At 31.1% G+C, this 23,251-nt stretch overlaps 3 protein-coding genes across 3 annotated transcripts; 2 read left to right on the top strand and 1 right to left on the bottom strand.

Annotated features, from left to right (window-relative positions):
• The first annotated feature begins 423 nt into the window (after positions 1 to 423).
• LOC111417824 (holotricin-3-like) lies at positions 424 to 1,128 on the top strand. The gene is made up of 2 exons (XM_023050207.2): positions 424 to 922; positions 995 to 1,128. The coding sequence occupies exons 1-2, from the start codon at positions 483 to 485 to the stop codon at positions 1,005 to 1,007; spliced, it is 453 nt and encodes a 150-aa protein (XP_022905975.2). The 5' UTR covers positions 424 to 482; the 3' UTR covers positions 1,008 to 1,128.
• A 4,111-nt stretch (positions 1,129 to 5,239) lies between these two features.
• LOC139430248 (uncharacterized) lies at positions 5,240 to 6,373 on the top strand. Its single transcript, XM_071196939.1, has 3 exons — positions 5,240 to 5,647; positions 5,699 to 5,941; positions 5,996 to 6,373. The coding sequence occupies exons 1-3, from the start codon at positions 5,282 to 5,284 to the stop codon at positions 6,332 to 6,334; spliced, it is 948 nt and encodes a 315-aa protein (XP_071053040.1). The 5' UTR covers positions 5,240 to 5,281; the 3' UTR covers positions 6,335 to 6,373.
• Positions 6,374 to 13,764: 7,391 nt separating this feature from the next.
• Positions 13,765 to 20,185, bottom strand: LOC111417806 (protein lin-28 homolog). The gene is made up of 4 exons (XM_071196494.1): positions 20,155 to 20,185; positions 19,450 to 19,589; positions 18,976 to 19,148; positions 13,765 to 14,313 (listed from the first exon to the last, which is right to left on the bottom strand). Exons 1-4 carry the CDS (start codon positions 20,183 to 20,185, stop codon positions 14,100 to 14,102), a joined length of 558 nt encoding a protein of 185 aa, XP_071052595.1. The 3' UTR covers positions 13,765 to 14,099.
• Between the last annotated feature and the right edge of the window lie 3,066 nt (positions 20,186 to 23,251).

The raw sequence follows: 23,251 nt of genomic DNA, 5'->3' as shown, positions 1-23,251 counted from the left end.
GAACCAAACTGTTAATAGCACAAACAAAATTATAGATACGTCTTCTTCAAAACTGTCCATCATTTTTCTTTATAAGGAATAAGAAATAAAAAATACAATCGATGTTCACTTCTACGAAATTAATTGACACCACTTTATTATTTATGAGAGTATTTGGTTTTTTCCTTTTAACCACGGTCATTAGTACTTAGCGGTTCCAATAGTCCAAACGTATGAACAAAACTGACACGACCTTCTCGCATACGTTCTAACAATGGCAATTTACACGGTCGACTACATACCGCGGAACGGTGAATCCCAAATCTCTCAACGCAAAACTGGTTCCGCCATCAATCATCGACGCGATTTTTTGTGCTCGCTTTGTTCTCATTCCTTTTTATTAAAAGTTTCTACAAGCTTACGTCATTTTACGATAAAAAAAAATACTTGTAGATGTTGTCTATTGTTGAAGCGGTTCAAATCGCAGTATATAAACCCCGACGATGGCAAAGATATTTCATCAGTTCCAGGGCTGTTTTTGTACAGTGGACACCAAGATGAAAGTTAGCTTCGTAATTTTGGCAGTTTGTGTCTGCCTAGTTTATGGAGGCAAATATGGAGGAGGTGGTGGAGGAGGAGGAGGAGGCGGTGGTGGATTTGGAGGCGGCGGTGGTCATCATGGAGGAGGATTTGGTGGCCAAGGGGGTGGTGGCCATGGAGGTGGTCTTGGTGGAGGCGGTGGTCTCGGCGGTGGTCACGGCGGTGGTCTTGGCGGTGGTCTTGGTGGAGGCGGTGGTGGCCATGGAGGAGGTGGACATGGAGGTGGCGGCCATGGAGGAGGAGGTTTTGGAGGAAACCAAGGAGGAGGAGGTCATGGAGGAGGATCGGGTGCATGGAGTCAATCCTCAAGTTCTGCTGGATCTTATGGCCATGGAGGAGGATAGTAAGTTTTAATTATTTCTTGATGAATGATTGAATCGTATTCACCATAAAAAATAACTTCCTTCTTTTACAGTGGAAAGAAATAAATGCTGTGTCCAGAATAAAATACGTTATACAATTACTCACAATACCTCCTTTACTAACTGTAACTATTTTTGTTAGTTTTTTACAAAAAATTGAATAAACTGTACTTTTTTGGAAAAAAAACTGTTTTTTACTTCCAAAAACCTTCATTATTATATAATACATATAGCCATAATTGTACTAAGCAACCTAAGTAGTTAAAAATAATAAAGAAGCATTTCAATAAAAACTAGAGTTGAACAAAATGGAGCTAATCACAGCACCAATTATTTGTACCCAATTTGTTAAAAAAATTATTAACACATTCTACTCAATGCTATCTTCTTCGTTAAATTCAATTTCATTCAATAAGTTAAGATTTTTTGCCCTATAAAGAAATTAATAGATTTTTTTTAAATATCTTGATCTGCATTTAAAAATTCACTCATGCCGCACTTATGGGAATTAAGAGAGGATTTATATATCAAATTAAAGCTTGAAATCTCCTTTTTAATTTGATATAATAATCAATACTTCGTCAATATTAACCTAGTAGATACACTTTGTTTAAGATTACGTTGAAATGAGTGTTAATCAGGAAATATTAATTTCTAACACAAACTTCAGAAATTGGAAAATGGTTTATAGTACAAATTAAACTTTAAAATATTCTTTATAGTTTGATAAAAAAATCGTTTCTTAAAGTGTATTAATAAATTAGTTATAATGTTTTAGAAATGTGTTGATTTTTCAGAGAAGACATATTTTAGTATCATACGCAAATTTTAAAAATTCGCTCCTTCCGTATCTCTGGGAACTAAGAAATGATTTATATATAAAATTAAAGCATAAGATCTTCTTTCTAATTTGGTGTGAGAACCATTTTTTAATTAACATTTACCGAGGAGATACAGTCTTTTTTATATTACGCTGAAATGACTATTAATCAAGAAACATTAGTTTCTAACACAAACTTTAGAAAATCGTGCAGATCGCATTTATAGGAATTGGAAAATGGTTTATAGCACAAATTAAACTTTAAAATATTCTTTTTAATTTGATACAAGAATCGTTTCTTAAAGTGTATTAATAAATTAGTTACAATGTTTTAGAAATGTGTTAATTTTTAAGGGAAGAAAAATATTAAAATCATACCCAAACTTTAAAAATTCTTGCCTCCCGTATCTTTAGGAACTAAGAAGTGATTTATACATCATATTAAAGTATGAAATCTTCTTTTTAATTTGGTATAAGAATCGTTTCTTAATTAACATTTATCAAGAAGATATAGTCTTTTTAAGAGGATGAAAATTGCAACATTGAAAATTTTATCAAAACTTCAAATATTATTTTCTCAAAAACTAAAAGTTATTTTTCAAAATGGGTTGGTTTATTGGAAAGAGGACACTTTTATTAACACTTTGGAAAATTTTCATACTGATATTCCAAGAACTGGATTTTATACGAATTTTTAAAACTTAATCGGCGAAAACTGCAAAATTCGAAGAAATTGTCGAATATTTCAAAAATTTATTTCTCAAGAACTAAAAGTGATTTTTCAAAACGGCTTGTTGCATTAAAAAGAGGATACTTTAATTAATAATTATTGGTGATATTTCCACAAGGATCTTTCAAGAAATTAATTTTATAGCGAATTTTGAAAATTATCGATGAAAAATGCAACGTCAAAAATGTTATCAAAACTTCAAATGTTGTTTTCTCAAAAACTAAAAGTTATTTGTCAAAATGGGTTGGTTCATTGGAAAGAGGACACTCTTATCAACACTTTGGGAAATTTTCATACTCATATTCCAAGAACTAGATTTTATACGAATTTTTAAAACTTAATCGGGGAAAATTGCAAAATTCGAAAAAATTGTCGATCATTTCAAAAATTTATTTCTCAAAAACTAATAGCGATTTTTCAAAACGGCTTGTTGCATTAAAAAGAGGATACTTCAATTAATAATTGGTGATATTTCCACAAGGATCCATCAAGAAATTAATTCTACAGCGAATTTTGAAAATTATTGATGAAAATTGCAACATCGAAAATTTTTTCAAAACTTCAAATATTGTTTTCTCAAAAACCAAAAGTTATTTTTCAAAATGGGTTGGTTCATTGGAAAGAGGACACTCTTATTAACACTTTGGGAAATTTTCATACTCATATTCCATGAAATGGATTTTATACGAATTTTTATAGCTTAACCGGTGAAAATTGCAAAATTCGAAAAAATTGTCGATCATTTCAAAAATTTATTTCTCAAAAAGTAATAGCGATTTTTCGAAACGGCTTGTTGCATTAAAAAGAGGATACATTAATTAATAATTTGTGACATTTCCACAAAGATCCTTCAAGAAATTAATTTTATAGCGAATTTTGAAAATTATCGATGAAAATTGGAACATCGAAAATTTCATCAAACTTCAAATATTGTTTTCTCAAAAACTAAAACTTATTTTTCAAAACGGATTGGTTCATTGGAAAGGGGACACTCTTATTAACACTTTGGAAAATTTTCATACTCATATACCAAGAAATGGATTTTATACGAATTTTTAAAACTTGTAATTGTCGATTATTTCTTTTTGCAACATACCCAATCTTTAAAAGCTCCTCCTCCCGTATCTTGAGGAACTAAGAAACGACTTACACATCAAATTAAACTATGAAATCTTTTCTTTAATTTGATACCATTTCTTATTTAACGTTTATTGACTAGATGTAGTTCTTTTTATATTACATAGTAATGAGTATTAATCAAAAAAAATTAATGTCTAATTCAATTTCAAAAAATCATGCAAATCGCATTTCTGGAAATAGGGAAATTCTTTATAGCACAAATTAAACTTTAAAGTATTCGTTTTAATTTGATACAAGAATCGTTTTTTAGATCGCATAAATAAATTAGTTAAAAGTATTTTAGGAATGTGTTGATTTATTTAAGGACGGAAAATTTTAATATCGATCCCAAACTTTAAAAGTTCACTCACACCGCATTTGAAGGAACTGACAAACGTTTTATACATCTAATTAAAGTTAGAAATCTTTTATATTTTATCTAACGTTAGAATTACATATTCTTTTTACATGAATGCGAGTCATTATACCTTCTATTGGTGACAATTGGATTTTTTGAAACTCAGCTAATTAACAATGTGAGTTATTTTTAGAGATACGAATTAAATTTAATTTATAATAATTAGAATAAATTTGAATTAGGCTTGATGGAAATGTTTCATGTTAATTCCATGCATCAGGCCTTGGAGACATTGGAAACACTTGAGAAAAAAATTTACTTCTTAAAACATTCTGGAAGATGTTTTACAGTCAAAAACACGTATTCTAGCAACCTTTCTTTAAAAAAAAAGGAAATGCAGACTAGACGTCGCGTCTTTATTTTTTTCTGTCGTCTTTACAACAACATTCCTTTTTGGTATGATTGACAGTTTAAAAGAAAGCTAACCTTACACAAGATTCTTTCTCGAGATGATTGAACAGGAGGGGGTTACTTTATTATTTCATATTATTATTTTACCTACACATAAAAATAAAGGCGCGACGTCCAGTCTATATAGAACACACACCAGCACCACAAAAATAATCGCACAGTGGACCTGTTTCATTTAACTCAATTTCTAAATTAAGACATTGAATTTTGGCATAGAATTTGTGATAATGAGAGTAGTTATTTTTTACCGAAGAATAATAGTTGACGAGAATATGATGATGACTCATATCTTATGTTTTTTTATATCGTCAGCAACTGCTTACGATTTCACCAAAATAAACTCTTAACCTTTCTTTTATTTAACCAGATTCAAAAATTGATAGCTTTATTTATATCGCATTTAGCACATACGAGTTGTTTTTAAGATGGTGATAAATTGTTAAATTTACATTTTGCAAAGACGTCCTAAGCTGGGTATCTTTGTGGCGAGTAAATAAGGAAAGTGTAAATTTGCGTTACATCACAACAATTTATTTTTCGTTTTCACCTTGACACTTGCGGTTTTAAATGGGGCTACCACAATGCTTAATTCACCTCGTGTAACCTCTCTTTTTATTCCAAGATCTATTTTGCATAATTATATGTTTTATTAAAATGGTCTCTTGGCTAAATCAACACCATTTATATGTTTTTTTTGTTTAATATTATACTTACTTTTTTATGAAGTATTGTTTTTAACGATTATAACACAATTGGTATACCTACACAAAGAAATGGAAATAAAATAATAAATAATTCAATTTTTTGTAGTTTTTGCCAGTGAGAAATTAATTAAAATTAAAATGAGGCTGAGATTGTTTTTAATTGGTTTTATTGCTGCCGTTTGTTCAAAACCACATTCAGATACTGTTGGTGTGGTTTATACAATTGAGATTGTACCAAACGATGTTGTTACAAATTCTTTGGAATTAGCGCCAACAAACAATTTAAAAAAAAATCTCCAACAATCTGCAATTGAGGAATTATTAAAACATATTCTTTTTTGTAATGAAAGGGAAGATGATGACAAAGCAGAGAGCCCAAAGGAGGAGGAAAACTATTTTGATTTCGCAAAGATTTTTGGAGAATCCGTAATGGATGAGTTGCCAAAACATGAGTTTCAAACATTGACTCCAAAATATGAAGAAAATGATTTTAAACATTTAAAGGTTTGGTGAAAGAAATAGATTTAATAGATTTTTAAAATAAATTTTTAACAGAATTTGCAACAATCTGCAATTGATGATGTACTAAAACATGTTCTTCTTAGTAAAATAAATGATAAAGAAGGTGGAATGATAGTTTCAAAAAATGAAGATAAAGATTTCGGCCACATAAAGGTTTTGCAACAATCTGCCATAAATAATGTATTAAAACACGTTCTTCTTGGTGATATAAATGATGATAATGATGAAAGAATACAAGATTCAAAAGATGAAGGAAAAGGATTTGATTTATTAAAGGTTCGATAAAAAGATCAAAAAAATGTGCAAATTAATTTATTTATGTTTTTGTAGAAATCAAAATTTATGAGCCGATTGAAAAGAAGAGCAGAAAATTTTCAAAATGATCCACCCACAATAGTAGATATTTTGGGGTACACTCCTTTACGAGATTTTAACGGAAATCTGAATAACCAAGATCAAGGTTTATCCATGCTTGATGATATTTATCCGCAAATACAGCCAACGACTTTTCAAAAACCGTTCGTTCGAAAGCCACAAGTTCCTAATTTACCCATATTTTATAATCGAGCTATCCGACAAAATAATGCAGGGAATCAAAAACCGCAGGTTACTAATTTACCTTTGCTTGATGCACCAGGATTGGGACAATTTTCTTTATTCAATGTTTAATAAAGACCAATAAATAAAAGTAATTTTTGATTATTTTGTCACAACTTTCTTGAATCGCTGATTATAGAAACAATATAGTAATTAGACTCTCTGTGCCTAACATTTAACTAACACACTATAGCTGTAGAGTACTAACAAAAAAAGGATCTTGAACTGTCGACCAGATTATGCCAAACCATCCTAAATACCCGGACCCAAACCAACTCAATCAAGAAATCCGTCAGAGGAAATGAGACTGGATTGGGAACGCTCTGCGAAGAGAACCTGAAAATATTGCGAAAACAGTATTGGACTGGAAGCCTCGAGGCACAAAACGGAGAAGATGGCTCATGATCATTACTAAGAGATAAGACAACAGGAAGATCGTGGCTGGCAGTAAAACAGATAGCTCAAAACCGAACACGATGGCCATTTGTCGAGGCCCTATGCTCCAATCCGGGAGTTTGATATATATTGATATTTACTGATCTGGAAGGTTCTTGAAGATTGTTCTAGAAGCCACTGTCAGTACATGAACTACTAAATAGCGGTGACAAAGTACCGTTGAACACACTCAAAACAGCTGCATTATTCATTCACAGTATTACTTGCAATATCTTTCGTCCATCTGGAGCATAGTTCGCAAGAAGAAACATATTAAGAGTCCGGTGAGCTGATGACAATAGAGATAATGGAACTGCAGGAGAGTATGTCGAAATTTGCAGAAAGTTTAGAGTTTAAAGTAGAAGAAAGCTGTGCATGTAGAGAAATAGACAAACTTTTATCCAAGATGGTCTAGATGGCCTCGTTGTCCTGTATAACCCATATTCGAGAGCACCTAGTTTTTCCCAAAGTATCAACAAAAAACAACAAAAGGTAGTACTCATAAATAAGATGAAAGCAGATAACACTTGAATGTCATGTCACTATGAATGTTAAATACTAGTATTGAGAAACCAATATCATCCAAACTTAAATTTGCGGATGAAGGTGATACATGTGATTATGCCGTACTAGACCAAGAGGTGATCAGCAGACATAAGTGAAAGCGCTTAACAAGTGTACAACGCAGGAGGGTGCTCTATCATCATGATAGGCGTATCATGTATTGATCGACTTCATGGCATTAAAAAAAAAGAGAAACTGGAAAGCCAGAATTTGATTTCGAAAAATGAAATAGGTTAGCAATTTCAAGATTATGCAATGTATCTAATAATTGACGCATATTTCTATAAATCAGAAATTCAAAATTTTAATTCTAATAACAAGGCAGAACAGATCGAAGCAAGATCTGAAAGAACGGTGGAACGTGTCTTATATTTGACAACGCAGTTTGGAGTGCCAAAAAACACAATATCAATATCTATACAATACAGGGTGTCCGACGTAACTGGTTCCTTAGAACTTTTTGAGGTTCTACTATTCGTACAGTTTTGAAATTTTGGTAGCATGGGTTGTTCGTTCGGAACTTTCGATCTAAAATATTTTCAAGATGGCCACCATTTCCGATCTACCGGAAGTGGTGAAAAGGTTTAGACATTCGGAGATGGGAGCGACGATCTAAGAGCTAAAGTCTATCTAGAGATTCCAACCAGATTGCTGGTAGACAACCTTAGTATCCTAGCAGCCTATTGCCGAATTTTCGATAAGTTTCCTAGAATAAATCTCAGATCTGCAAAAAAAAGAGATAAGTTGATTGTTATTAGATGGCTAACGAACATTTCCGAAGTAATTTTCTGCGTTTTCAAGCTCAAAATAGGACCATCACGTCAGGATTTTGAGATATTTAAGGTTATGTACAAGAAAAATTGTTTTTTTGGTTACATTTAAAGTTATGTGTGAGATACACCATATTAGTTTGCTGTAGTCTATCTATTTCATCATAATATAGTAGTATTCTTACCATTCAAAATGCTCTCTCATATGGTATTGTACGATTTTTCCATTATAAGTTATGACCATTTTAAGATGACGTAATGATTTGGAACTCAGCATATGAATCCGAAAACGCCAGTCCGAATTTTGTATTGTATTTAACTTTTATGGAATCTCTTTTGCTTGTGTTCCATAGATCTTGTGCCAGATCGCCTCTTGTGTTGAGCATGTGGCTCACCGGCAATAGTCGGCTAGCATAGATGTGAACAATTTTCCCTGATACCGTTTTTCCATTTCTTTTATATCTTGATGAAAACACTTTCCTTGCTCTTCGCTAATATTACCTAGATTGTCAGAAAATTTTGATAATTGATTGGATGACAGAACACTAATATAAATGAAAGTGTAAATAGTGCAACTTCACGCTGATGTTACAACCTAATTTTTTAAAGTTTTTTAGTATCACAGTGACCAGTATCTTATAATTAGCAGCTTTATTATTGCCTAAGAAACCATTGACAACTTCTTTGAAGCTAGTCCAGGCATCTCTTTCATCAGTTCATCATCGGCTGGTACTCATACTCATACTGTGTTCAGTGTTCAACTTCAATTATTGACTGAATGATTTAATAAGTAGTCAAAAAAACATTTTTCTTGTACATAACCTCAGATATCTCAAAATCCTGACGTGATAATCCAATTTTGAATTCGGATTATGAGTCTACGCAAAAATTTTATCTGACCTACAACAAAAACTTGTAAATTTGTCACTTTATTGGAGCTTGCTGTAGTTCAATAGACAGTTTTAGTTTGGTCATCATATGATTAACAGCAACAAAACCTAGTTCCACATGATATGAAGTAAGAAAGGAATCAATAATCTGAATATCATTTTCCACATATTTATGACACATTTTTTTAAATTTGCATTTGCATTGTATTTTCTAACAGTTCTTCTTTGCAAATTGGTTCAACCTTTTAAGGATTTTTCATCCAAATATACACATTTAATTGCAAAATTTCTTAAAATCAATGTTCCATGTCGAACAGTACAGGGTGTCCCAATTTCGATGTCCGCATAGGCTATCTCCGAAACTAAAAGAGATAGAAAAAAGTAGCTTACATGTCATGATCTCGTTTTTCGAGAAAATGCTAATGCCGAAAACTCCGAACAGCTATCGTCTTTTGTTTTCGCCCTATCGGCAAAAACTGAAAATTTTGCGAAAACGACATTCGCAAATATCTCACTTATTATCAAAGATGGAGTATTATAAATAAAACATTATATGGGCAACTTTTTACGAAGAATTCAGTGGCGTAGGTAGAATTTTTTCCCATCTTTTATTTTCGAGATTTTAGACGCAACTTTATTTTTTTAAATGGAAACCATAGTTGGCTATGACCTAAAATAATTTGTTATTTTCTTCTGATAACAAATATATATAGTTTGTGGGGTATATTTCTTATAGTTATTGAATAATTATCAAAAATTCATTTTGTTCTATCTAAAACCAATGTATTAAAAAGTTAATGTTGCTATGGTGATAACCATACATACTATGATGGAACATAATGTATCAAATAATTGCCAAAGTTGCTATGTTATCAGATAAGAATGCCACGTTAGCGGCGGAATTATATTTCACAAGGTATCCGGAAAGAAGACAACCGCACGTAAGAACCTTCAGCCGATTAGCAGAAAATTTAATAGATTTTTGGTCCTTCTCCAAACCACGTGCAAAAACATACCAAAATGACCTGCAAGAGGATCAAGTCAATATGTTGGCTTCACTTGCGATAAATCCTTCAACATCTTGCAAAGAAATTGAACAAGACATCTGACCCAACAGCCGCTGCTCCCGAATATGAAAGAAATATAAGTATAAACGATGAAATAAGAAGTATAAAAGATGATATTTAGAAAAATTAAAAAATCTGCTGTTTGTTCAAAATGTCATCTGGATCGATGAAGTTTCTGAGTGTTCAAAGAAGATTGGGGTTCAATATATGGTGTGCGCTTTTAGATAATAGATATTTGGCATATAGTATCTACCATAAAAACTTAAACTCAGGTAAATACCTCAATATATTAAGGCAGCACATTGAGCCTTTGGTCGACAATTTGCCATTAAATATGTCTCAAATGATATATTTTCAATATGACGGAGTGCCAGCACATAATGCCAGAGTTGTTAGTGAATTTTTAAATACTACTACAAACTTTGGCAATAATTGGAAACAATGTTTTCCATCATGGTATGGTTATCACCATAACAACATTAGCTTTTAAATACATACAATAGTTTTAGCTAGAATAAAATGAATTTTTGTTAATTATTCAATAACTATAAGAAATATACCCCACAAATTATATACAGGGTGTCTCACGTAATTGGTTCGTTAGAACTTTTTTAGGTTCCAGTATTCGTACAGTTTTGAAATTTTGGTAGTATGGGTTGTTCAGTCGGAACTTTCGATCTAAAATATTTTCAAGATGGCTGCCACTTCCGGTCTACCGGAAGTAGACCATAACTTCGTTATTTTAAATGGAATGCTATAGTTTTTATTGCACCCTTTAATTGTACGTAAAAAAATATGTTGACTTTCATAAAAGTTAATGGTACCTAGCGTTTTTCGTCTTCGAGTTATTTTGATTTTAAGCTTTTTTTGGCAAATTTCACCATGCTCTTTAAAACCTTAAATCCCAGCCAACGTTCATTTAAAAAAGCTCTAAATTGGCACGATTACTCTTCAGATGCTGTCAAATAGATTGTCATATATTGTATCAGAGTATCTTATACAGGATGGTCAAAAATTGAATTACCGTTTCTCCATATTCAATGGGGAAAAAGTCGAAATTTTTTTTTTTCGTGTAGGCTAATAAAATATGGGGCATATTTTATTAGCCTACACGAAAGGAAATTTAATGCTCTACAATTTATCTATAAACATTCCTATATTTATTTATTGTAGTTTCTCTCATATTCTTAAATTTATCAAAACATGCAGAAAATGCAGGAAACCGTTTGTATTTTTATTAGATATCGATATATCCAGAACTAATAAATTCTTTATCAACTTTTTGAAATTTTTCCTTGTGATGGGCGTTAGGTTTGTTAGGTATCTCTCATTAAGTGATCGACACGTCTTGTGCGAAAGTTTATTACATTCGCCATCAATACAAAATAAATTTCAAATATCGGCGGTGGAATAATTTACAATGATGTTCAATAACTTACACCCGTCGTCAAATGTAACTAATGGCAACAATAATACAAACATGGATAAAAAACTGTCAAAATTCCATAGCTTTCTAATAAAAAAACCTGTATTTCGTGCATGTTTTAATAAATTTCGCAATATAAGGCAAACTACAATAAATAGGTATGGGAATGTTTATAGATAATTTGTAGAGAATTAAACTCTCTTTCTGATAGGCTAAAAAAATATGGGGCCTTCCATTTAAAGTTTTCGACATTCTCGCCATTGAATATGGAGAAACAGTAATTCTATTTTTGACCATCCTGTATAAGATACTCCGATACAACAAATGACAATCTATTTGAAAACATCTGAAGAGTAATCGTGCCAAAGTAGATCTTTTTTGAATGAACTTTGGCTGAGATATGGAGTTTTAAAGAGCATGTTGAAATTTACCAAAAAAAGTTTAAAACCAAAATAACTCGAAAACGAAAAACGCTAGGTACCAATAATATTTATCAAATTTATCATGTAAAATGGTCTACTTCCGGTAGACCGAAAGTGGCGGCCATCTTGAAAATATTTTAGATCGAAAGTTTCGAATGAACAACCCATGCTACCAAAATTTCAAATCTCTACGAATAGTGGAACTTGAAAAAGTTCTAACGAACCAGTTACGTGAGACACCCTATATATTTGTTATCAGAAGAAAATAACAAATTATTTTAGGTCATAGCCAACTATGGTTTCCATTTAAAAAAATAAAGTTACGTCTAAAATCTCAAAAATAAAAGATGGGAAAAAAATTCTACCTAGGCCACTGAATTCTTCGTAAAAAGTTGCCCATTTAATGTTTTATTTATAATACTCCATCTTTGATAATAAGTGAGATATTCGCGATTATCGTTTTCGCAGAATTTTCAGTTTTTGCCGATAGGGCGAAAACAAAAGACGATAGCTGTTCGGAGTTTCCGGTATTAACATTTTCTCGAAAAACGAGATCATGACATGTAAGCTACTTTTTTTCTATCTCTTTTAGTTTCGGAGATAGTCTATACGGACATCGAAATTGGGACACCCTGTACATTGTAAGGAATTATAAAGAAGACGATTTTTGTATTGGAATTGAGATTTCTACCACTTGAATTGTAATAAGTAATAATCAATGATGTACAAAAAAAATACATATGTAATAAAAACTGTTATTGTTTCTCTATATTTAAATCAATAATTAAAAAATATTAGCAAGTGTGTTCGGTATATTTAAAGGTTTTTGTGACATTTTGGCAAATAGAATCTTTGACCTCGCACGTCACCGAAACCGGCCAAAAAGAAACCGGAAATTGGAAACTTGGAACGTATTCTTGGGGTTGTTTATGCGTCCAAGGCGTGGCAGTGAGTTTCCAAGAAGCCGGTGCAGAGTCCAAAGTGCACGTATTTCATTCAGCGGCCGTTCTGTAGGTCGGTCGATGAACACAGATGAACCCAACAGAATCCCGGTTGTCATGGGAACGTCAGGACTCTCTTCAAGACAGATGCTATATTTCATGGACACGTATGAAATTAGTCTCTCTTTTATCGCAAGGGTTAATAAAACAACTAAAAAATTAAAGGAAAACGAAAAAATATAAACTATCTTATTTTATTTTCTTTAATATACGTCACGTACAATATTGATAAAAGTATTTAATATACAGAAAAATGTTGTACTCGACGGTTTTTTTTGTACCTGAGATTTCCTGAACTAGTATAGGTATAGTTTGTTTTAAAAATCTGATCTTCATGATTAACCCACCATTAAAAAATAAATTATTAAATAAATATTTTTAATGCGATTTCAGGTACTATATAGGGTGTTTTCACTAAAACTAATGCAACTATAACATCAATGAAACACCCCGTATTTATATGTTACTTAAACGTAATTGTTGATGAGGTAGAAAGTTGTATCAAATCTATAATTGAAAAAAATTAAAAATCTAAAACTTAAATTTATAAATTTATACTTAAAAATAATTATTTTAATCATTGTAGTTCGCGTGTATGAAATAATTTCTATCGATTTTTTTTTATACCAAAAATAATCAAAAATTAAATAAACAAAATATAAATCGTTCACCGAAAAAATTAATAGTGTAATAATTTTTATAATATCAAATAAATAATAAATTTTTTACAAGAACTACATCGCGAATTCAAAAAAAAATTTCAAATTTGGGTTGTTAAAAATTCGAATATCGAATAATATCGATATTAATCGTTTAAAATCTGAACAACTTTCAATTTAAAAAGAAAATTATTAAGATTTTTTTGTTAAACACAATATAATAGGAAAAAATGCTTGGTAACTATTTTAGGATAATCTTTTTTTTTTGTTAAATGAGAACACACATGGCTTAAAAAATATATAAATTAATTATTAAGTACTTATTATTTAATGATATAGTTCCAAAAAAACGCTTAATTAGTTAGTAACCCCAACTTTCTAAACGATCGGGTAAACCATTTCTTCCATTAAAATTCGAAAAAAATAATTCACCCAAACAAGTCTTCGTTCACAGCACGATATGTAAATTCGTTAATCGCGTAAAGTACAAAATATCGCCTTTTTAATGGGGTGTAATTAGAAAAAAAAATTCAATCGAAATATTCAATTAATCAAGTTTAAATCGAGCGGCTTCATCGATAAAACTGAACGCCGCAACCATTGTTATTCCTGAAATTCCTCTTCTTGCTCGGAGATGGCGGCACAAATCTCTTTACCATTTTGAGAAGTTTCCTTTTTTGGTTTTTTCTCGTCCGATTTCTTTGGACAATCCGCTATTAGATGGTCTACACTTTTACAATTGTGGCACTTTTTTGGTTGTGGACCCAACGAACACTTTGCTGCCACGTGATTTGCAAATTCGCCACAATTATAACAACTAAAAATTAAAGAAATATATATATAAATTTTTTTAAAGCTATAAATATGTTGTTTTTTGAAATTTCTTTAAAAATTGTAGTCAAAAAATGATTAATAACTCCAAGTTGACATAAAACCAGTGAATAGACACTGAATTATCAAAACACTCAACACATATTTTGGTATTGCAAATTTTTGGTTATATTATTTATATATTATATTATTACAGCATTGCAAATTGTTTTTAGAGAATGTGGTTAAAATAAAGAATGTTCATACTTATGGCAGACATAATCATGTCTGTACATTTGATATTTTGAATTAAATCTAGTAACCACAACGACTGCTGTTAGTTATATCCTGATTTAGAACCTTTGTAGGCTCTAAACCTCATTCAACCACTTCTAGAGATTTCTGAATGCAAACATAATCACCAGGCAATCTCCAGTTGAAGAGTTGCAATCTAAATGATCTAATAACAGATGTTGGTTTTACAAAAAAATCTTCCTGATTTATTTGCATCTAACTTGGATGAGAAGATACAGCTTAAATAGCAAAAGCGAAAAGGACTCTTCGTAATAACAATCTTGTATTTTGCCATGATATTAAAGAACATTGAATAGAAATTGAGCTTCTCAAGTGCTATTTATATGATTAGCGCCAGCTTATTGACTGTTCTCAGTCTAATTTAAACATTTGTCGTTTTGAACATTGGGATCAAAATTTGGTACAGCTCTTGCATTCGATTAAAATGAAGGTAAAGTATGACAACACAACATTGGTGATGGAAAAAATAAAATGTAGTGAATATGGAGTCAGTTTTTAGTTGAACGAAATAAAATTATTTTTCCACCTTCACATACAAAGTTAGGGTTGATAAAGAAATTGGTGAAAACCCTTAAACACAACGTATAACATTTGCCTACTTAGGGTAAAAATAATCAAACTAACATAAGTACCCAAAAATGTAAGCTCGCATTCTTGATAATAAAATAAGAAATAAATAATAAGAAAACTAATAAATGATCCTGCTTCCGCTGAACCTTTTAGTATACAGTCCAAGTATGTCTAAATGTTCCCAACTGCATAACCGTGTGTCTAAATATCCCTAACTGATGCCAAGTGTGTCTAAATGTCTCCAATGAATTCCAAGTGTGTCCAAATATCTTATTAACACAAGATTGATTACAATGTTGAGGTGTACAACCTTGTACCAAACTCAACCATAAAATTACAGGCTCTAACCACTTTTCTAACACTTTTCTTACAAATTGTTATCATAAAACCGTTATCACAAGAAATGTAAAAAGTCAAAACAATTTTGAATATAACGGCATAAATATTGAGATGAAGAACAAATCAATTGAAAAAAAATTGAAAATTCAAGTTCAACCCCAATAGGACATTTTTCATTGAATACAACTTTATTTATCATTAACAACCTCATTGTAACAACCCCAATATGATATATAAAATCTCTTGTTGCAGTTTCGTCTAGTTTTCTTCCTTTCACTTCTAATTGATCATCACATTCATTACTAACAGAATTGTTGCTGTTATCACTTTCGATTATTAATTAAAGTATCCTCTTTTTAATGCAACAAGCCGTTTTGAAAAATCACTTTTAGTTCTGGAGAAATAAATTTTTGAAATGATCGACAATTTTTTCGAATTTTGCAATTTTCGCCGATTAAGTTTTAAAAATTCGTATAAAATCCATTTCTTGGAATATGAGTATGAAAATTTCCCAAAGTGTTAATAAAAGTGTCCTTTTTCCAATGAACCAACCCGTTTTAAAAAATAACTTTTAGTTTTTGAGAAAACTATATTTGAAGTTTTGATTAAATTTTCGTTGTTGCAATTTTCATCGATAATTTTCAAAATTCGCTATAAAATTAATTTCTTGAAGGATCCTTGTGGACATATCACCAATTATTAATTAAAGTATCCTCTTTTTAATGCAACAAGCCGTTTTCAAAAATCACTTTTTGTTTTTGAGAAATAAATGTTTGAAATGATCGACAATTTTTTCGAATTTTGCAATTTTCGCCGATTAAGTTTTAAAAATTCGTATAAAATCCAGTTCTTGGAATATGAGTATGAAAATTTCCCAAAGTGTTAATAAGAGTGTCCTCTTTCTAATGGACCAACCCGTTTTGAAGAATAACTTTTAGTTTTTGAGAAAACAATATTTGAAGTTTTAATAAAATTTTCGATGTTGCAATTTTCATCGATAACATTCAAGATTCGCTATAAAATTCATTTCTTGAAGGATCCTTGTGGAAATATCACTAAATATTAATTAAAGTATCCTCTTTTTAATGCAAAAAGCCGTTTTGAAAAATCACTTTTAGTTGTTGAGAAATAAATTTTTGAAATAATCGACAATTTTTTCGAATTTAGTAATTTTCGTCGATTAAGTTTTAAAAATTCGTATAAAATCCAGTTCTTGGAATATGAGTATGAAAATTTCCTAAAGTGTTAATAAAAGTGTCCTCTTTTCAACGAACCAACCCGTTTTGAAAAATTACTTTTAGTTTTTGAGAAAACAATATTTGAAGTTTTGATAAAATTTTCGATGTTGCAATTTTCATCGATAATTTTCAAAATTCGCTATAAAATTAATTTCTTGAAGGATCCTTGTGAAAATATCAGAAGCTATTAATTAAAGTATCCTCTTTTTAATGCAAAAAGCCGTTTTGAAAAATCACTTTTAGTTCTTGAGAAATGAATTTTTGAAATAATCAACAATTTTTTCGAATTTTGCAATTTTCGCCGATTAAGTTTTAAAAATTCGTATAAAATCCATTTCTTGGAATATGAGTATAAAAATTTCCCAAAGTGTTAATAAAAGTGTCCTCTTTTCAACGAACCAACCCGTTTTGAAAAATTACTTTTAGTTTTTGAGAAAACACTATTTGAAGTTTTGATAAAATTTTCGATATTGCAATTTTCATCGATAATTTTCAAAATTCGCTATAAAATTCATTTCGAAAATAATTTTATTGAGGTTGTTTGTAGTGGTTAAGGGAGATTAATGAAATTCTCTACGTACTTTAAGTGAGAAAGAGCTGCGAATGAGAAACGTTGCTGAAGGACTGAACCCAATGTGTTACAAAATCGCTGTCATATTCAGTTTTAAAAAAATTTATCCTCATTATAAGAACCACACTGTATACAACGGCTGTTTATTTAGTACAGTCTTTCTTATCAGTTAGATAAACACCAGTCTTGATGGAACATCCCAAAGAAATGGACAACCTAGCATCCTTAGCAATTTAATCATAAGTACCAAGAAAAGAGATCAATAACATAAAAACTATGTCAATTGACATTATATAGTAAAAAGCATTGGAGAAGTGCCAAGTGTTCACCTTGATTCTTCTTTAAAATGTTTTTAAGCCGGTACCTTAGAATAGAAGAACAATTATAAATGCATTGGAGGAGAACAATACTACTAATAAGTTATTAAGAACAAAGCTAGAAGTTGCAATGGATCGCAACGCATCCTCAAAAGATCTTGTCCTATTGGTGAAAATTCTATTCTTTACTATTAAGTTGCATCTTCACTCAGAAGAAGGATATAAGATTAAATATAACGGCTGCAAAAGCTTTAAATGAGAAGCCCTAAAATATGAACGTTTTGAAAACAAGTGATTCACAATGATAATTAAATTATGAGCAAATGTTAAAAAATTAAGAATATACTATAGATTAGGACACTAGAAACCTAGCAGCGCAGATGGAATGATCAAGATAGACAAAGTCATTAAGATCGTATATAAAACGTTGGATCATGGCAAGTTGGGGAGAGGTTGATTACTATCTCAAGAAGTTTTCAACTAGTCATGATATGTTTTAAGATGCTTCTATAAAATAAAAACTTTGTAATTTAAAGAGTATTGATTCTGCCACACAAATTATAAAAAAAAAGTACTAAAATTCGTCAATATTATTCGTCTTTTGATACAAAACGAGTCCGTGCCAGGAAATAACTCAAAAGAAGAACTATTCACGATTTCTGGGATGGAAATGATTAAAAAATAAAAGAAGGGGTTTACATTATAAATAATAGACGTTGCGCTTGAAAGACTCAGTGTATTGAAAGGTGTTTCCGTTGAATAAAATTGATGGCAAAGAGGATCTTAAAGTAGACACTCATTCCTTTTGAATGGGGAAGCAAGCCCTGAGGAAGGCTTTAGATGGTCGGAGATTAGAACAGCGATAAGCTGTTTTAGCGGGAAAATAGTCTCGTTTAACTGCTGTTTTAAAGCAATCTATAAATCATTTAGAAATTTCAAATTTTAACAGAAATATTATAATTACAGTAAATTTCGATATAACTGACTGTATTTAATCAATATATAAATCAAGGACGGTAGTTCTAATTTTAATTATTATTCAGCACTAGATTGTCTCAAATTAACAACATAACAAAACACGAATAGAATAAATTAAGGACTTGTTAATTAAAAATGTGAAATAGTAGTTGCCTACTCATGCGTGACGTCACGATCGGGCCTTCGAGTTGCGCACCTGTTCCCGAGATGTGCATTAAAATAATTTATTCAAACACACTTTTGGCTATAACTTACACTCCTTTCCCCGTATTAATCCGTTATATCGATATTTTGCTGTATTATTACTTTTGAAACAACCTGTATAATTTCTAAAAACTTACCGTATCTTTTTGAATCGTTTCTTGGAAACGGGTCTCCTATTGGACCCCCTGCAATCTGAATTTTCAGGCCCACACACCCTTACCGCTTCAAGACCCTTCTCAGTTACTATTGACTCAAATTCCACTTCTTCTTGGTCACCCAACGAACGAAATCCAGACATTTGTATAACGCTCTAAGAAAACGCGATGTTTATTTTAGTTTGAATATAAAAAAAAAACTAGTTTAAATCAAAATACTATTCTAATAAATTTAAGCTATTCTTAATTAAATCTATTGTAATATTCATTTGACGTTATTGAAGAAGCGGCGTTAGGGCTTTTTAATGTATGTAAATTTAAACAAGAGGAAGTAAAGGTTTTGAAGGTGTAAGTGAAACCCTTTATACTATGAATAGAATTAAAATAATAAACGAGGTTTGATTGGCAGTTTTTTTTTGGGGAGCTATAACTTAGGGTTCGGTTGGTTTCAATTACCTGATGTACGAAAACATCTTGACCGCCGTCATCTGGGGTGATAAAACCCCAACCTTTTGCTACATTAAACCATTTGCATTTCCCTTTTCTTAAACCGGGTGTTGATCTTCCACCTTGACTTACATTTCCAGTATCAGAACCTTAAAGAAAACACGGTAATCATTAAATAAATATTTTTGAGATAACGATTTTTAAAAATTTGTTGGTTGAACGACCAAAAGAGCCAGGTATAAGTTACCCTTAAGAAAAAAAATTCCAACCCTTCGTTCGAGCCCGTTCGTAGTAGAGGTTTTTATATCCTCAAACGGGCCCTTTGTGAGCGGTTCAAACTAAGGAACAGGCCTTTCTTCTATTAGGTCGGTGTCTAGTTTTGCCTAGGACTCGTATCCCTTTTGTTTGCGTTCTCTTGTCCCGGTGCAATTGCAATATAACCGAATTTCTCATTCGAGACTGTACGAAAAGAAATTCAACAAAGAAAACCGACAAAAATTATTGAGTTATTAAATTAATCAAGTTTAAATGATGATTTTAATTAATTCTATTTTAAAAAATACTTGGATTAAAAAAAATTAGATTATAAGCATTTCAAAAAAAAACCCAGACTTTGTTTTGTCCTACTTAACATTATATCTCAAACATATCGAATGTCGCCTTTGTGCGTAAAGAAGAAACGAAGAGAAATAAAACACCAAACGAGTCACTCACCTTTTCCGTTTTCGAGTTTTTCCTTCTCCATCGAATTAAAACAAAAACCACTTAAAAAACGAAAATTTAATAAACCAAATTTAAACTATTTCAAAAATTAATAAAAAAAAACTATAAATTAATTATTTTGGAATTTCATTTCATAATTTCCCGCGTTTGTAAAGTTGTTGTTCCGTTAGGAGCCGTCCGTACGGTCTAATGCTTCTATTTGAACTACTAGAGAGGCGAAGAAAAAAGTGGAGGCCCGATCGAAAGTTCCCTTAAAAAAAAAAAAGAGCCAACCGAATTAACGCTTTCGGCCCTACGACGCTTTCTCATAGGGGACACTGTCGGTTGAAAACTATTTTACTACTACTAGACGTAAGAACCATTCATAAGGCGCCCGCGGAAGTGATTAAGCGTACTATGCGAAGACGTTAACTTGATAATGAAGTCTACAGTTTAGTTAATTAGATTGGAATTTTAATGTTTTTGGAAATGATTTAAAAACAATTTGATTACGATATATTCTAAACCAAATTATAATATAATATTCATAATTTTTATTTCGAAATGCCACAAAATAAAAATATCTAAGGGACAAACCTCTGTCTCTTTAAATTTTTTAGAGCAATTTAATGAATTATAAATTTAAAAAAAAACAGTAATAAGCTAAGCAGAGAGAGGAAGGTTTCGTCCAATAAAAAAGAAAATCCATTCCAAACAAAACGTCGCGCCTTTATTTTACTTATATAAAGAAATAAAGTCGCGACGTCCTGTCTAGAACACACACCAGCATCATCTTTTCCGATTGGACGGATCCTTCTCCCCGTATCCAATATGTATCCTATTTGTGCAATAAGTTTCTTATAAACTTTGTAGAAACAGCGGTTAAATTTAGATTACATTCACAAAAAAATCTTTGTGCCACTGTTACTTGAAAATATTGCAAAATGTTAAGAAATTTGATTTTTCAGGTGTAGACCTTAGTATACCGCACTTCCAACAATTTGGAGTACTACACTTCAACAAGCAAGACTTAATAATATGTTTAACATAGAGAAGTGCCTGAAATATAGAAGGTTATACATTACATCTCTTATAGTGTTAATAGTAACTGTAGAAAACTCAAAATCTCTCTTTCAAAATAGCGATATAGTCATAAAAAAACATCGATTCTCTTATATACTATTAATTACAACTCATACATCAATATGAATGTATAAAATATAGAATGAAAAGCTAAATGTCTATGAATGAATTAAGTTCATCCACTTGATTGAGATAATCAGTCATATTATTATGTTTTATATATATTATCATCAGCGGACAAGCCCATGGGAGTTGTTTTTTGTGTAATGATTTAATTGCTATTTGATTGTCGTTTCTGAGCAAACAAATTCGTTTTTCCTGCTTTATATGATACAAGTTTTATCTGAAACCTTTTTCGGTAAAACTGACGGTTTACGAATTATAAGGTTGGTTCAATTTAAGTGCCTCATCCGACATAATGAATGAAATCGTTGAAGGGCGTCATGTAGTCGGTAATGTTGACTGTAACAGCACTGTTTAGTGATTTAGATGTGTGTTGTCGATAAAAAGATAAAATTGAAAGTGTACATTCGGCGACAGTCCCAATATTAACATATACCAGTGAATTATGGACACTCCAAGATAAAGAAGAAGGAGAGATCACAGCAATGGAAATGAAATTTTTACGAAAAATTGTGGGGAAGACGAAATGCGATAGGATAAGAATGAGGAAATAAGACTGGGAGTATATCAAGAGGAGATAATCAGCAAAATAGAGAAAAAGCAACTAAGAGGGGAAGACCTAGGAAGAAGTGGGAGGAAAGAATCGTTGGAAAGAAGAGATTCTAGCAGATATAAAGGAATTAGGCAGGAATCGGTATAGATGTAGGAATAGGAAAAGATTTATCCGACGCTATCAGGCATAAGGATCAGGAGAAGAAGAAGAAGAGAATGTGTATTGTCGTGTTGGTGAATGGTGCAGATAATTCCAGCCAAATCGGAATAAACGCCAAAATGGACACTTTTTACTTAGCTACACCGTTGAACAGGATTTTTAATTCTACATCTGTAATCACAATATTGGTTTAAAGTTTAAGCAAATGCCTATTTCAAGTTACTTTTTATTTTCTGAAAAAAGAAGTATATGTCGTTTATTCCATTTTGGCTTAGCAACGTCGATATCTCCTAGGTTTGTAAGAAAAACATATCTCACCATTCTTAGTAACCTTCAAATAACGTTGACGCTTAAATTTATGCACAATCTATGTGACCAATGATATCTATCATATACATAAACACTTGTCTACAAAATATAGGCTGTCTTTATATACACTTGCTAATTGTATAAATGATTTGTCCTAACATTGATTGTTGCCCAAATGTGGATACCATATCTTGTTGCCTTGTATTTGATGTATGGTCAAAACCGATATTTATCTATGCAAGTTACTAATAAATTGTTTACTAATCATTTAAAGTTAAGAACATGCAAAAGCCTTTATACAATTTTAACCAAATATTTTTCGAGTGCTTCTATTAATGTAACTGTTCCAGTTGTCTTATCTTCTGGCTTTGTTATAACATCAAATTTATTGAATTTTGAAATTAATTCAAATCTATTTACATAAATGGGAACTGTGGAAAAAGTAGCTGCGATGAAGAGATATGTGTCTTGTCCACATATCTCACTAGAAGAATCCCTTAGATTTCGCAGATGATAAGAATTGCTGTGTGAATATAACACCCTCTAAAATTTTCGATGTTGCAATTTTCCTCAAAATTAGCTATAAAATTAATCTCTTGAAGGATCCTTGTGGATATATCACCAAATATTAATTAAAGTATCCTCTTTTTAATGCAATGCAACAATTTTTTCGAATTTTGTAATTTTCGCCGATTAAGATTTAAAAATTCGTATAAAATCAATTTCTTGGAATATGAGTATGAAAATTTCCCAAAATGTTAATAAAACTATCCTCTTTCCAATAAACCAACCCGTTGAAAAATAACTTTTAGTTTTTGAAAATCAATATTTGAAGTTTTGATAAAATTTTCGATGTTGCAATTTTCATCGATAATTTTCAAA

This window comes from Onthophagus taurus, chromosome 6, assembly GCF_036711975.1.
Source record: "Onthophagus taurus isolate NC chromosome 6, IU_Otau_3.0, whole genome shotgun sequence".
In the NCBI taxonomy this organism is placed as follows: domain Eukaryota; kingdom Metazoa; phylum Arthropoda; class Insecta; order Coleoptera; family Scarabaeidae; genus Onthophagus; species Onthophagus taurus.
The sequence above is the reverse complement of the archived record's forward strand: the minus strand, read 5'-3'. Positions and strand labels throughout refer to the sequence as shown.